This window comes from Salmo salar, chromosome 02 (genome assembly GCF_965601325.2).
Source record: "Salmo salar chromosome 02, fSalSal1, whole genome shotgun sequence".
Lineage (NCBI taxonomy): Eukaryota > Metazoa > Chordata > Actinopteri > Salmoniformes > Salmonidae > Salmo > Salmo salar.
Window position 1 is genome coordinate 72,501,082 of NC_138292.1, and position 16,041 is coordinate 72,517,122.

Consider the following 16,041-nt stretch of genomic DNA (forward strand, 5'->3'; position numbering starts at 1 on the left):
TGTGGGTTTCAGTTGTAATGGGTCAGGATGGCTGGAGTGTGACATACACCCCTCAGAGTATCTGTGCCTTGAGGGGGTCAACAGTTGACCTGACCTGCTCTTACACATATCCCAGTGGTACAGTCACAACAACCCTCTGGTTCACTAAATGGGAGACTGGTGTAGAACCTGAATATCTAGGACAGGACCCAGAATATGCAGGTCATGTGGAGTATCATGGGGATAAGGAGAAAGACTGTACCCTGAGAATCAAAGACCTGAGAGAGAGAGACTCATCTACGTACTGGTTCAGATTATTAACAGATCAGGAAGGAGGGACATATACTGGAAGTCCTGGAGTCACTTTGTCTGTCACAGGTACAGTAACAAATAGCTTTTCTTTTGAATTCCAATTAGTTCTGGACAATTGTTGTGGTGTGTATGTATAGTAGTCTGTATAACACTGTATTTCTTCCATCTTTGTATTAGAGTGATAAGTCAGTGATAAAGGGATTTACAGTGATATAGTTTTTTCTCCAGGTCTTCAGGTGAAGGTGACTGGTGGACATCAGGATAAGACACTGACCTGTAGCACCACCTGTACTCTGACTGACAACCCCACCTACATCTGGTACAAGAACGGACAACATCTAGATGAAAGCACCTCCCCCCAGTACAAAAGCTCAGTCTCCAGCAACTACATTGATGGTTATTCCTGTGCTGTAAAAGGCCAGGAGGATCTCCACTCTCCTGCAGTGTGTGAGTGTGAATTTAATACATTATACTGTGTGTTGGCTTCACTTTGTCATTTGAGAACTTTTTGCATTTCTAGGAAGAACTGAGAATACAATCCAGTTGTCCTCTTGTTATGTCACTGTGTTTCAGGTGTTCAGGGTCAGGACTGCAACAGAGTAACTTACACCAAGAGGAGAATCTGTGTCTTGAAGGGGTCAACAGTGGACATATCCTGTACTTATGTTGGTTATAATAGATTCAAATCATCACTTTGGTTTAGTCCTAAACGGAGTGCTAGTTGGACTAATAAGTTGACACCTGAGGACCTAACCAGAGACCCAGGGTATGCAGGTCGTGTGGAGTACACTGGAAGAGAGAGTGAAACATATGAAGGTCCCTCCTCCCTGAGAATCTCAGATTTGAGAGAGGAGGACTCAGCTGAGTATCGCTTCGCTTTTAAAACTCAAAACTTTGAATGGGGTCATAGTTTCCCAGGAACAACTCTGTCTGTCACAGGTAATACTACACTGTATGATACAACTGTAAATCATATTGAATTACAGGAGAAAATAAATGAACCATCCTGGTAACACAGAGGTGTATGTGGTTTTATACATATTGTTTCAGGTCTGCAGGTGAAGGTGACTCCTGCTGCAGAGGGACAGAAGACACTGACCTGTAGCACCACCTGTACTCTGACTGACAACCCCACCTACATCTGGTACAAGAACGGACAACGTCTAGATGAGCCCACTTCCCAGCAGTACTCTGTCAATAGTTATTATTCAGACAGTTACTCCTGTGCTGTAGAAGGCCATGAGGATCACCACTCTCCTGCAGTGTGTTAGTATGAATGAAACTAGTATTTTATGTAGTATCATTTAGAACCAATAAGAATGGTATTACATTCTCTATCAATATTCTTAACAATATACATTGGAATGATAAACAGTTTTATAGATGTATGTACATGTATGTCAATATTATTTTAAAATTCAAAATGAAACTGTCCAATACATCTGAAACACTTGAAACTATTCTCATTATCGTTTCAGGAATTGATCAGCTTCATTTTGTTTCAGGTGTTTGGGGTGAGAGCTGTATGAATGTGACTTACACCCATCAGAGTATCTGCGCTTTGAAAGGGTCAACAGTGGACATATCATGCTTTTACACACATCCCAGTTGGCATAACGTCACAGAAGTATACTGGTTCAACAAATGGGAGTCTGGTGTAACTAAAGACCTGAGCCAGGACCCAGAGTATGCAAGTCGTGTGGAATACCATCGACAAACAGAAAAGGACTCCACTCTGAGAATCACAGACCTGAGAGAGAGTGACTCAACTGAGTACAAGTTCAGATTTACAACTGATGAGGCAAGATGGGGGTACAGCTTCCATGGAACAACTCTGACTGTCACAGGTAACACTGCATACCACATTATACAGTTTTGAAGAGTCATGATGTTAATAATTAACTCCATTTTGAACCGTATACTCTTTTTTTGCTCTTCTTTAATTCAGGTTGTCAGGTGGAAGTGACTCCTAAATGGAGTTCACAGTCGAAGACACTGTCCTGTAGCACCACCTGTACTCTGAGTAACCCCAACCCCATCTATATCTGGTACAAGAATGGACAACATCTAGAGGAAAGCAACTCCACCCAGTACAAAGACGCAGTGTCCAGTAACAGTAAAGACAGCTACTCTTGTGCTGTAAAAGGCCATGAGGATCTCCACTCTCCTGCAGTTTGTGAGTGTTTATTTAACCTGTTTGGGATAGGGGGCAGTATTTTCACGTCCGGAAAAAAAACGTACCCGATTTAATCTGGTTACTACTCCTGCCCAGAAACGAGAATATGCATATAATTAGTAGATTTGGATAGAAAACACTCTAAAGTTTCTAAAACTGTTTAAATGGTGTCTGTGAGTATAACAGAACTCATATGGCAGGCCAAAACCTGAGAAGATTCCATACAGGAAGTGCCCTGTCTGACAATTTGTTGTCCTTCTCTTGCATCTCTATTGAAAATACAGCATCTCTGCTGTAACGTGACATTTTCTAAGGCTCCCATTGGCTCTCAGAAGGTGCCAGAAAGTGGAATGGGGTGTCTGCTGTCTCTGGGCGAAGAACAGCAGGAGAATTTGTGAGTGGTCAGCCTGGGGACAGTGACACTGGAGATGCGCGGTCATGAGACTACTAGCCTTTGAAGGAATACAACGTTGCCGGTTGGAATATTATCGCTATTTTACGAGAAAAATAGCATAACAATTGATTTTAAACAGTGTTTGACATGCTTCGAAGTACGGTAACGGAATATTTAGAAATTTTTTGTCATGAAATGCGCTCGCGCGTCACCCTTCGGATAGTGACCTGAACGCACGAACAAAACGGAGCTATTTGAATATAACTATGGATTATTTGGAACAAAAACAGCATTTGTTGTTGAAGTAGAAGTCCTGGGAGTGCATTCTGACGAAGAACAGCAAAGGTAATCCAATTTTTCTAATAGTAATTCTGAGTTTAGGTTGTCCCAAACTTGGTGGGTGTCAAAATAGCTAGCCGTGATGGCCGGGCTATGTACTCAGAATATTGCAAAATGTGCTTTCGCCGAAAAGCTATTTTAAAATCTGACACCGCGATTGCATAAAGGAGTTCTGTATCTGTAATTCTTAAAATAACTGTTATGTATTTTGTGAACGTTTATCATGAGTAATTTAGTAAATTCATTGGAAGTTTGCGGTGGGTATGCTAGTTCTGAACATCACATTCTAATGTAAAAAGCTGTTTTTTGATATAAATATGAACTTGATTGAACAAAACATGCATGTATCGTATAACATAATGTCCTAGGAGTGTCATCTGATGAAAATCATCAAAGGTTAGTGCTGCATTTAGCTGTGGTTTTGGTTTTTGTGACATATATGCTTGCTTTGAAAATGGCTGTGTGATTATTTTTGGCAGGGTACTCTCCTGACATAATCTAATGTTTTGCTTTCGCTGTAAACCCTTTTTGAAATCGGACAATGTGGTTAGATTAACGAGAGTCTTGTCTTTAAAACGGTGTAAAATAGTCATATGTTTGAGAAATTGAAGTTATAGCATTTTTGAGGTATTTGTATTTCGCGCCACGCTCTACCATTGGATATTGGTAATTAAGGGACAGATCGACATTTACTCGGGGGGGGGGGGGTGGGGGGCTGGTCCCCAAAGTTTCAAATATTTTCACATCACCCTCCCCTTGTACTGTAAAATAAGTTCAACACCCTCCCCCCTCATAGACTTAACTCGAAATAATGTTTACGACCACAAATTACAATAACTGCAGCGACCGTGTATTTATAAACGTGAATATCGACTTTGCCATTTCAGCATGCTTTTGTGGCATGATCGATGCCACGCAGGGCTACGGGCCAGAAGTTTGAGTGTTCGCGACCATCACAAACAAGCTCGCCCTGCCTGCCTATTCCATTACACTACGACCATATACAAAATATATGCCACAAATTTTCCACCAACTGGTTTCTTTGCCAATGCACCACACAACCAATAAACAAAGCATTACGACTTCGGTCACTTCAATTTCATGCTTTGCGTTTTCAAAACCACAATAAATAGACTACGTCAATCTCGACAAACAGAAAAATACATCTCTCCCTACCTTGTAGGCTTACCCAGTATCGAAGGCTTGGCTTGACAATCTCCGAATGTCATTAAACTTTTAGTTGCTTTGTAACAGATGTCTCTTTGCATTCATCGATTTGCCGCTGCACAGTTAGGATTGATTGGTTGATTTTATTTGGTAGTAAAAAAAAAAAAGTGATCAGGATTGCACAATAAAGTCGGAGATTTATTTCCATTGTGGTCCATATTTTTTACATAAATACATATACAATTATACTGACCAAAAATATAAATACAACATGCAACAATTTCAACGATTTTACTGAGTTACAGTTCATATAAGGAAATCAGTCAATTGAAATAAATTAATTAGGCTCTAATCTATGGATTTCACATGACTGGGCAGGGTCACAGCCATGGGTGGGCTTTGGAGGGCATAGGCCCAACCACTTTGGAGCCAGGCCAACCTACTGGGGAGCCAGACCCAGCCAATCAGACTGAGGTTTTCCTAACAAAAGGTCTTTATTTCAGACAGAAATATTCCTCAGTTTCATCAGCTGTCCAGGTGGCTGTTCTCAGATGATGTAATCGAAGTAGCTTTCGGCCGCCTCTCTCCCGGACACTGGAGAATCGAACACCTTCCTCACCTCTGCAATGAAATCCTCCAGACGAAGGCAAATGACGGATTGTTGCTCCCAAACTGCCGTTAGTCAGGTGAGCACCCTTCCAGACATTAGCGTTATCAGATACGCTATTTTCGAACAATCCGAAGGGAACGAAGACGGCTGCAGCTCAAAGATGAGCGAGCACTGGGAAAGACACGCTCGGCTGGTTCCAGGATCCCCAGCATAGCGCTCCGGAGGAAGTAAGCGGGGTTCTCGGGAAGCAGAAGTAGGCTGTACAAAATCACCACTTGGAGGGGGATTACTGTGCGTCCGGGAGGTCTCCGTTGTGGCATGCTGCTTGATAGATAGTCCATAGAATTGCTCCAGTAATGTTTTGAAACCCTGGTCATGACTTCCCACCAGTGTATTGTTTCCTTCTATAAGGTTCTGGAGTAACTCCTCCTGTCTTCCAATGGTGGCTCCATGCATAGAGACAGTGTTGTGGAGCTGGTCCGAGTCTGCTGGGTCTGTCATGGCCAGTTATTGGTGCCAGACTACATGACAAGGAAGATTTCAATTTACCGGACATTTTATGGATGTTGGCCTAATGAGCCACATTCACATATCCTTAGAAACAGCCTGTAACAAATTGTATAAAGATAAGTATTTTATTGTTAGATTATAGGAGTAAATCTGGTAGGCCAGAAACAGTCTTACTCACCTCAAGTTCAACTGTCGGTGTCAGTAGGAGCGCTGGGGAGCACTGCATTCAAGTCATAGGCCTTCAGTAGCTGAAACTTAATAACAGCCACACAACACCAAACCTTCACAAATGGTTATAAACTTTATTAGGATAATATCAAAAGTAAGTCAACCCATTGTTTACAGGGAAAATACGAATAGAAGAGTCAATGTAAACCAGGGAAAATAACTGAGAATGCAATCCAGTTGACCTCTTGTTATGTCACTGTGTTTCAGGTGTTCAGGGTCAGAGCTGCAACAGAGTGACTTACACCAAGAGGAGAATCTGTGTCTTGAAGGGGTCAATAGTGGACATATCCTGTACTTATGTTGGTTATTATTCCACCACATCAACATTCTGGTTTAGAAGTGATAAGTCGACACCTGAGGACCTAACCAGAGACCCAGGGTATACAGGTCGTGTGAAGTACACTGGAACAAACAAAGGTCCCTTCACCCTGAGAATCTCAGATCTGAGAGAGGAGGACTCAGCTGAGTATCGCTTCACTTTTAAAACATACAACGTTGAATGGGGTCATAGTTTCCCTGGAACACCTCTGACTGTCACAGGTAATACTACACTGTATTTTACAATAGTATATCATAATGAATTCCAGGAGAAAAAATATTACCTATCCTGTTAACAGAGGTGTATGTGGTTTTATAAATATTGTTTCAGGTCTGCTGGTGAAGGTGACTCCTGCTGCAGAGGGACAGAAGACACTGACCTGTATCACCACCTGTACTCTGACTGACAACCCCACCTACATCTGGTACAAGAACGGACAACGTCTCGATGAGCCCACTTCCCAACAATACTCTAGTAATACACTAGTAGTGTTGGGTCCTTCTGCGGATAGTTACTCCTGTTCTGTTGAAGGTCATGAGACTCTCCACTCTCCTGCAGTGTGTGAGTATGAATGAAACTACTATTCTACTTAGAAAGTATCAATCATTTAATATGAATGAGAAGGGTATTACTGCTTTATTTATCAATATTCATCATTACATAGAAATTACAGACAATGTCATAGATGTATGCATGTCTATAGTTAGAATGTTCAGTACCTCAAACACTTGAAGAATAATTTAGTAGACACTCAAGTCCTAAAGTATCTCCAAATGTATACTTGTTCATGTTTTTTGTAAGTGATAGTTTTAGATAGTCCTCTGACTTTAGATATAATTTATTTTTGACATGATGTCATTTGATGTAGTATACAACAGCCCTAACCCTCTGACAAATTCTGCTTTACTAGATGCTCCAAAGAACACCTCAGTGTCAGTCAGTCCCTCTGGTGAAATAGTGGAGGGCAGTTCAGTGACTCTGACCTGCAGCAGTGATGCCAACCCACCTGTGGACAAATACACCTGGTACAAGAAGAATGGATCTTCACTGACAGGATCTGAAAACACCTTCCTCATCACCAACATCAGCTCTGAGGACAGTGGAGAATACTACTGTGAGGCTGAGAGTATATATGGGAGTCTCAACTCTTCTTCTGTGTCTGTGGACATTCAGTGTAAATACACCTAACCTTCTCTTCTTTTGATCAGAGAATCACACATATTTAAAGTAATATTTAATTTATTTCAATCATAAGTCCAAGTTCCATGATGCTCCTCATGTAAAGCACTATGTATGAGCAATGTGTTACATATTGTCCACCAGATGGCCCAAAGAATACCTCAGTGTCAGTCAGTCCCTCTGGTGAAATAGTGGAGGGCAGTTCAGTGACTCTGACCTGCAGCAGTGATGCCAACCCACCTGTGGACAAATACACCTGGTACAAGAAGAATTTAACCTCACCAAAAGCATCAGGACAGAGTTACAGCATCACTAACATCATCTCTGAGGACAGAGGAGAATACTACTGTGAGGCTGAAAATACAATAGCATCTAAGAACTCTACTACTCTGAAGATCATTGTAGCAGGTAAAGTTTCATCTTTAATACCTCAATACAAAATTACTTTCCAAGAAATATCTTAATAATTATACTTAGGATTATTACACTTTTGTTTATAACTACAGGTTGGCTTATAAACTCCCCAAGTATTAACAAGTATTACATTGATATTCTATATTCTATTTTATTATTATAATAATGTTCAGTTCATTAGAACATGCTGTGTACTCATATCATCTATATTTTATTATAGGGAAACAGACCTCAGTTATGAATGCAGCTGTAGGAATCATAGTGGTTGTTCTGGTTCTCATCCTCTGTCTCTCTGGACTCATGTGGTTCAGGTGAGTTTTTTTTGTTGTTTATTATTTCACTTTAGAAGATTAATTAATTAATTCATTCATTCATTCATTCATTCATGTACAAAACAGGAAGAAAGCCTCCAATACCACCTCTCACACAAAAGGTACAGCAGACGATGGACAGGTGAGTCTGTTGGAATCAGAAGATGACTGTGATGTTTTTGTATGCTTTGTGGAACATTTCCACTCCTCATGTTGTCTGTCCTCTCTCTCCATCAGGGAGACTCTAGTCCAGTGTATGACAACATCTCAGGCATGGCCATGACCCCTACTGCAGCACAGACAGCTGACACAGACGACCAGGATGATGTTCACTACACCAGCGTCCACTTCTCTCGCTCCAAAAACCAGGAAGTGCCTCAGCCCCAGAAAGAGGATGAGGATGTCCAGTACGCTGCTCTGAAATTCAACATCCCAGTGCTGCCACCCGGTGAGCATATTCTGCATTAAGGTCATTCATATGCTGCAGTTTATTGTAGGAGATGTCATCAATAAGCAAAACAGTTGACCCTTACACGGAACCCAAACCTGCTGCGCGCATCGTGCATACATTTATTTTGTCCCCCTACACCAAACACGATCACGACACGCAGGTTAAAATATCAAAACAAACTCTGAACCAGTGACATTAATTTCAGGACAGGTCGAAAAGCATTAAACATGTATGGAAATGTAGCTAGCTAGCTTGCTGTTGCTAGTTAATTTGTCATGGGATATAAACATTGAGTTGTTATTTTACCTGAAATGCACAAGGTCCTCTACTCCGACAATTAATCCACACATAAAACGGCCAACCGAATCGTTTCTAGTCATCTCTCCTCCTTCCAGACTTTTTCATCTTTGAACTTATATGGTGATCTGCATCTAAACTTTGATAGTATTGCCATGACTACCGGCAAAACAGTTAGTCTTTCAATCACCCACGTGGGTATAACCAATGACGAGATGGCACGTGGGTACCTGCTTCTATAAACCAATGAGGAGATGGGAGAGGCAGCACTTTCAGCGCGATCTGCGGCAGAAATAGAAAGGAGTTCTATTTTAGCCCTTGGCTTCGCAGACACTCATTGGCGCGCAAGCAGTGTGGGTGTAATAATTGAATAACATGGATATCTACATTTATTTTGCGATGCTTGTGTCCGGTCTGCATGTAAGTGACCACTATGAACCCAAACTATGAACCCAAAAATTGACATCTTAGGACAATTACTATCACATGTCTATACTGAGGGAGTGATGTGATGATGGTTTTGAGGAACTGTTCTTCTGTTCCAAATGGCACCCTATTCCCTATTTAGTGCACTAAATTAGACAGAGCCCTATAGGGTGCCACCATTTGGGACGCAGGTTTTGTTTCATTTCTGTTTCTCTGCTTCAGACCCGCAGCAGCACAAGGAGCTGAAGTAGAGCCCTCTGTCCTCTACAGTACAGTCAACAAAACCTTGAACCAAGAAAACCTGAACAAAACAAACCCAGAACCAAGAAGACATGAACACAACAAACCCAAAACCAAGAAGACCTGATCACATCAAACCCAGAACCAATAAGACCTGAACACAACAAGTTTGACAAAAACCTTCTATATCTGAAACCTTATATTCAAACTCAGTGAAATAAGGCCTGAGGGAGTGTGGAATATTGGCCATTATAAACTGGGTGGTTCGAGCGCTGAATGCTGATTTGCTGAAAGGCGTGGTATATCAGACCGTATATACCATGTGTATGACAGAAAATGATTATGTACTCGTCTAATTACTTTGGTCACCAGTTTATAGTAGCAGTAACGTTTTTGTGAGTCATACCCGTGGTATTTAGGCTGATTTACAGTACACACTTCTGAAATGCTGCTTCAGCCAGTCAGCTTCCAGGAACCAAACTACCTGGTTTATAATAGTATGTAATAATATATGCCATCTGGCAGGTACTTTTATCCAAAGTCATTCACTCAGTCATTACAGTCATGTGTGCATAAATCCTTCATATGGGAAGTCCCAGCAGGAATGGAACCTGTGAGCCATGCTCTACCAACTGAGCCACACAGGACTACTGTATTCACACTTAGAGTAGGAGTTCTGATCTAGGGTCAGTTATGGCTTTCAGACAATGATGAATAAGAAAGGGACCTTAACATTTGAATTGTTTTATTTTAGTTGTTTTTAAGTTAAAAAAAAATGTAAATGTAAATATTTCTGATTATAATAACTTTTGACAAAATCTTTGAATTTATGAAGTAGCCAACCTCAAGGTCCAGTTATATTTTATAAGGCTATTTATTTTTGAATGTTATGTTTCTGAAACAATCATCAAACTTGTGAGACTGTATATGAAGTCTAACAACAATAGATATTGTGTTTCTATTGTATTGTATTACTTCATATTCTTCTATTAGATGATACAATTGTAGAAGGTTGCTGGATTTTTTTATATATAGTTTTAATTGTTTTTATGACAAAGTTATGGCATGATTTTGCTTCAATGTCCAGGAAAGAGTTCTGCTTAATGCAATATTTCTTATCGCTTTTATTTAAAAACATTTTTGTAAACTAATGTGTGAAGTGTGAAATGTATAAACAAATACACTTTTAAGAATAAACTTCATTTACATTGTTTTTTCCTTGTTATAACAGTATTTTCTGTGGAGGAAAAAATGAAAAGTTTTCAAAATCACACCTCTTGTACTGTACTATACAATAAGTACAAATAATACTGTACATTTATATTGGTTTGGAGAGCAGTAGTTGTTTTTTCCTTGTAATAACAGTATTTTCTGTGGAGGAAAAAATGAAAAGTTTTCAAAATCACACCTCTTGTACTGTACTATACAGTAAGTACAAATAATACTATACATTTATATTGGTTTGGAGAGCAGTAGTGGTTAATTTACCATTGTCATCATCATGTCATTACAAAATATACAAAGACACTTTAAGAAAGAGCAATGTCCAGCATCTAGACACAACCAATTACACTAAATATTATTTATTGTCATTTTTGAAACACACAGACACAATATGACATGGAGGGTAGTTCCATCAGCGAGGACATTCCACTCCGGAACACAGAAAGATACAACATCATGACAGAATTACCCTCCACACGCCAAACATCCATGTTATGTCATATTGTGTCTGTGTTTCAAAAATGACAATAAATAATATTTTATGTAATTGGCGTGGCTCTTCACCCCCTAACTGTTGTCCAACTCTCCCAGGTAGTTGTCTCTCTTTGTGGACAGAGAGGGCCTAGGGGTCGATGGGAAAGTGGAGATCCCTTAGAGAGGCACCTTTAACCCCCCTGACAGCCTCACTGGGTCTATTTTTGAGATAGAGCTAGGGGCGGGGGCAGTGGGGGGTCAATAGGGGCATCCCTTCTGTTAGGCCTCACCCACAGGAAGTGTCACTAAATTACTTTGTTGAACAGATGCATGGACTGTATGATGTTGTAATCCTGGATGAGAGGCAAGAAGGGACAAAAAGCACAACAGGTAAGAAGCAGTTGGAGATAAGGGTTAAACAATACAATAGCAGAAGCTGGTTCTTACAGTAACTGTCCAGTGAAAATTTCACTTTTAAAAGTTCATGTTCTGTTAATTCATACCAAAATTATGTTGTTGACTTGTCCTATACTCATATTTGTGGCCAAAACAGAGATAAGAATACTTCAAAAACCCCACCTCAAGAATATAATGTCATACTTCTGAGGAGGATGAGCTGGCCAATCAGCAGTCTAGAGAAGGATGAGCTGGCCAATCAGCGGTCTACTTGTGCTAATATGTTTTATGATCGGTATACGCACAAAGCATTCCGGTTTTGAGGTACGCCAACACCATTCCAACTCAGAAAAGCTGCTTTTTAACATACATAGTTTTTAACATACTGAAATTCTCATCCACACCCCAGTGAATGTTCTCATTGTTCATGTACCGTGGGAAAAACCTTTTGGCATGGTGAATTCAAGCTTGACATTGGTCTGTATTGATGTCGTCGCATGCCTCATCCATGACCAGAAGGAGGGTAGCACGCTCATGGGGATGGTGATCATACACCTTCCACCTCCATGCTGAAAAATTCCTCAACAGGGTTGAGGAAAGGAGAGTATGGGGGCAGGTATAGGGTCACGAATCAGGGATGGGCCCAAAATCATGCCTGAACCACCTCTGCATAGTGGAACCTGACATTGTCCCATACAATGAAATAATTAACCACTTCACCTTGACAGGCCTGCTCAATTTCAATGAGAAACACAATGAGGTGTGCAGCGTTGTAGGATCCAAGCCATGGCCTACGTCCTACCACAACATTTTCAGAGATAGCTGCACACATGGAGAAGTTTCCCCCACGTTGCCCAGGCACGTGGACGGTCGCCCGTTGGCCGATGAGATTCCGCCCACGGCTCTGAGTTTTGGCCAGGTTGAAGCCGCTTCATCAACAAAGATATAGTTGTGATGGTTCACAGCAGCATCAAGCACCATCACCCTTTCAAAATATATTTTGGTTAGTTATTTTTACATTATAGTTCAAATATAATATTGTGAAGGAGTATGTGCATCCTCTGACCGCAAGTCACAACAGATGGTATTGCAAACTGCCCAGTACATCACTGGGGCCAAGCTTCCTGCCATCCTGCCATCCAGGACCTCTATACCAGGCGGTGTCAGAGGAAGGCCCTAAAATTGTCAAAGACTCCAGCCACCCTAGTCATAGACTGTTCTCTCTGCTACCGCACGGCAAGCGGTACCGGAGCACCAAGTCTAGGTCCAAGAGGCTTCTAAACAGCTTCTACCCCCAAGCCATAAGACTCCTGAACATCTAATCAAATAGCTACCCAGACTATTTGCATTGCCCCCCCATCCCTCTTTTATGCTGCTGCTACTCTCTGTTTATTATCTATGCATAGCCACTTTAATAACTCTACCTACATGTACATATTACCTCAATTACCTCGACTAGCCGGTGCCCCCACACATTGACTCTGCACCTGTACCCCCTGTATATAGCCTCACATTTGTTATTTTACTGATGCTCTTTAATTATTTGTTACTTTTATTTCCTTTTTTTTAGGTATTTTTCTTAAAACTGCATTGTTGGTTAAGGTCTTGTAAGTAAGCATTTCACTGTAAGGTCTACACCTGCTGGTCTATTCAGTCTATTCAGCACATGTGACAAATAATATTTTATTTGAACTTTCTCCACACTGCTTTTGTTTCTTGTATTTCTGCCTGTTGGACAAATGATGGCGCCATTGTAGCACGTAACCATGAATGCCTAGGCTGTAGGCTAGTCAGACCTACTACATTACTGTCAGGAGATAAACTGTTATAGATCAACACCCAGCACTGTCCATCACCACACACACACACACACACACACACACACACACACACACACACACACACACACACACACACACACACACACACACACACACACACACAGTGTTAACTGAGTTGTCTCATTCCAGGTGGAGAGCTCAGACCCTGTGAAGAAGAAGGGAGTCTCACTATCAGGTGACATTAACACAATTGTCTCAGAATGATTATTTCTATTCACTGAAATGACCCCAGTTTAGCACTGTATGTGTGTGTGTTCTCCTCCAGAGAAGGGTATTCAGCTGTTTAAGCAGCGCCAGTACTCTCAGGCTGTGGACATGTTCTCTGAGGCTATCCACTGTAACCCCAAAGACCACAGGTACACAACACCTTAAAGCTTAACCTCTGACCTCAAACACCACATGTACAAAACATATCACACCACTATGATCTCTCTCTCTCTCTTTCTGTCCTATCAGACGCTCAGAGGTCCATCCAGCTCGCCCCTGATTGGCCCAAGGGATACTTCCGCAAGGGGAGTGCACTGATGGTGTTGAAGGTCAGTGTCTGAGCTCTCTACTGTCAACGTGAACATTGCTGTGTCTGTCTGTGAAATCTGACTCTCCATCTCCCATCTCTCCCCTCCCTCTCTCCCCCTCTCTTCCTCCCCTCTTCTCTCTCCAGCGGTATGGTGAGGCAGAGAGGGCCATGCAGCAGGTGTTGAAGCTGGATCAGGACTGTGAGGAGGCCTCCACTGAGCTCTTCAACTGCGAGGTCCTGCAGCTCATGTGAGGGGAGACAGGGGTCAGGGGTCAGGATCTAGTCTTGTGTTATTGGATTTCTCAAAGTGTCCAAAGCTTTGTTGATTGGTGAACTTGTCTGCTTCTTCGCATTTTCAGTTTCTTTTTCTGAGATCTGCACTGATATCAGTTTATCAAATCACCCCTCCTCTCTCTCGCTCTCACTCCCCCCCCCCCCACCCCCTCCCCCCTGTAGGATCTGAGTTTTGAGGAGATGCAGAGTGTGTTGCTGCTAGAAGTTTACAACGGTGCAGGCTGCTCTCAGCTCTCCTGGGGCTGCCAGATGTATAGTATAGACAGTCTGCACTCGTAGACCCCACCACGTGGGGCTTAGTATAGACAGACTGCACTACTAGACCCCACCACAGGGGGCTTAGTATAGACAGACTGTACTACCAGACCCTACCACAGGGGGCTTAGTATAGACAGACTGTACTACCAGACCCCACCACGTGGGGCTTAGTATAGACAGACTGCACTACTAGACCCCACCACAGGGGGCTTAGTATAGACAGACTGTACTACCAGACCCCACCACAGGGGGCTTAGTATAGACAGACTGTACTACCAGACCCCACCACAGGGGACATAGTATAGACAGACTGTACTACCAGACCCCACCACAGGGGACATAGTATAGACAGACTGTACTACCAGACCCCACCACAGGGGGCATAGTATAGACAGACTGTACTACCAGACCCCACCACAGGGGGCTTAGTATAGACAGACTGTACTACCAGACCCCACCACAGGGGACATAGTATAGACAGACTGTACTACCAGACCCCACCACAGGGGGCTTAGTATAGACAGACTGTACTACCAGACCCCACCACAGGGGACATAGTATAGACAGACTGTACTACCAGACCCCACCACAGGGGACATAGTATAGACAGACTGTACTACCAGACCCCACCACAGGGGGCATAGTATAGACAGACTGTACTACCAGACCCCACCACAGGGGGTATAGTATAGACAGACTGTACTACCAGACCCCACCACAGGGGACATAGTGTAGACAGACTGTACTACCAGACCCCACAACAGGGGACATAGTATAGACAGACTGTACTACCAGACCCCACCACAGGGGACATAGTATAGACAGACTGTACTACCAGACCCCACCACAGGGGGCATAGTATAGAACATAGTATAAACAACAACAGAGTTACGCATGGAATAAGCAAACATACAGTCAATAACACAATAGAAAAATCTATATACATTGTGTTCAAATAAGGTAAGATAAGGGAGGTAAGGCAATAGATAGGCCATAGTGGTGAAATAATTACAATTTAGCAGTTAAACACTGGAGTGATAGATGTGCAGAAGATGAATGTGCAAGTAGAGATATTGGGGTGCAAAGGAGCAAATAATTAAAAACAGTATGGGGAGGAGGTAGTTGGATGGGCTATTTACAGATGGGCTATGTACAGGTGGAATGAACTGTGAGCTGCTCTGACAGCCGGTGCTTAAAGTTAGAGAGGGAGTCTTCACTTTCAGTGATTTTTTGCAATTCGTTCCAATCATTTGCAGCAGAGAACTGGAAGGATAGGTGGCCAAATTAGGAATTGGCTTTGGGGGTGACCAGTGAAATATACCTGCTGGAGCGCGTGCAACAGGTGGGTGCTGCTATGGTGTGAGCTGAGATAAGGTGGGGTTTTACCTAGCAAAGATTATAGATGACCTGGAGCCAGTGGGTGGCGACGAATATGAAGCGAGGGCCAGCCAACAAGAGCATACACGTTGCAGTGGAGGGTAGTATATGGGGCTTTGGTGACAAAACGGATGGCACTATGACAGACTGCATCCAATTTGCTGAGTAGAGTGTTGGAGGCTATTTTGTAAATGACATCGCCGAAGCCAAGGATCGGTAGGATAGTCAGTTTTACAAGGGTATGTTTGGCAGCATGAGTGAAGGATGCTTTGTTGCGAAATAGGAAGCCGATTCTAGATTTAATTTTG

The 16,041-nt window shown here is 42.2% G+C and overlaps 1 protein-coding gene across 3 annotated transcripts in view; it reads left to right on the plus strand.

Moving 5' to 3' along the window:
* The window catches only part of LOC106592615 (uncharacterized), a 32,862-nt gene extending 22,297 nt beyond the window's left edge, over positions 1-10,565 (plus strand). Inside the window, exons 3-16 of one of the 3 annotated variants that reach the window (XM_082966668.1) lie at positions 13-357; positions 508-738; positions 865-1,230; positions 1,342-1,557; positions 1,797-2,138; positions 2,240-2,467; positions 5,923-6,255; positions 6,365-6,595; positions 6,945-7,208; positions 7,358-7,621; positions 7,848-7,938; positions 8,026-8,080; positions 8,176-8,386; positions 9,335-10,565. In XM_082966668.1, the coding sequence (XP_082822794.1) occupies positions 13-357; positions 508-738; positions 865-1,230; positions 1,342-1,557; positions 1,797-2,138; positions 2,240-2,467; positions 5,923-6,255; positions 6,365-6,595; positions 6,945-7,208; positions 7,358-7,621; positions 7,848-7,938; positions 8,026-8,080; positions 8,176-8,386; positions 9,335-9,363 (3,206 nt within the window). In that variant the 3' untranslated portion in view covers positions 9,364-10,565. Of the gene's footprint in view, positions 1-12; positions 358-507; positions 739-864; positions 1,231-1,341; positions 1,558-1,796; positions 2,139-2,239; positions 2,468-5,922; positions 6,256-6,364; positions 6,596-6,944; positions 7,209-7,357; positions 7,622-7,847; positions 7,939-8,025; positions 8,081-8,175; positions 8,387-9,334 lie in introns of those variants that run through there. The other 2 variants (XM_082966672.1, XM_082966678.1) reach the window with 2 other exon arrangements.
* Positions 10,566-16,041: the final 5,476 nt, after the last annotated feature.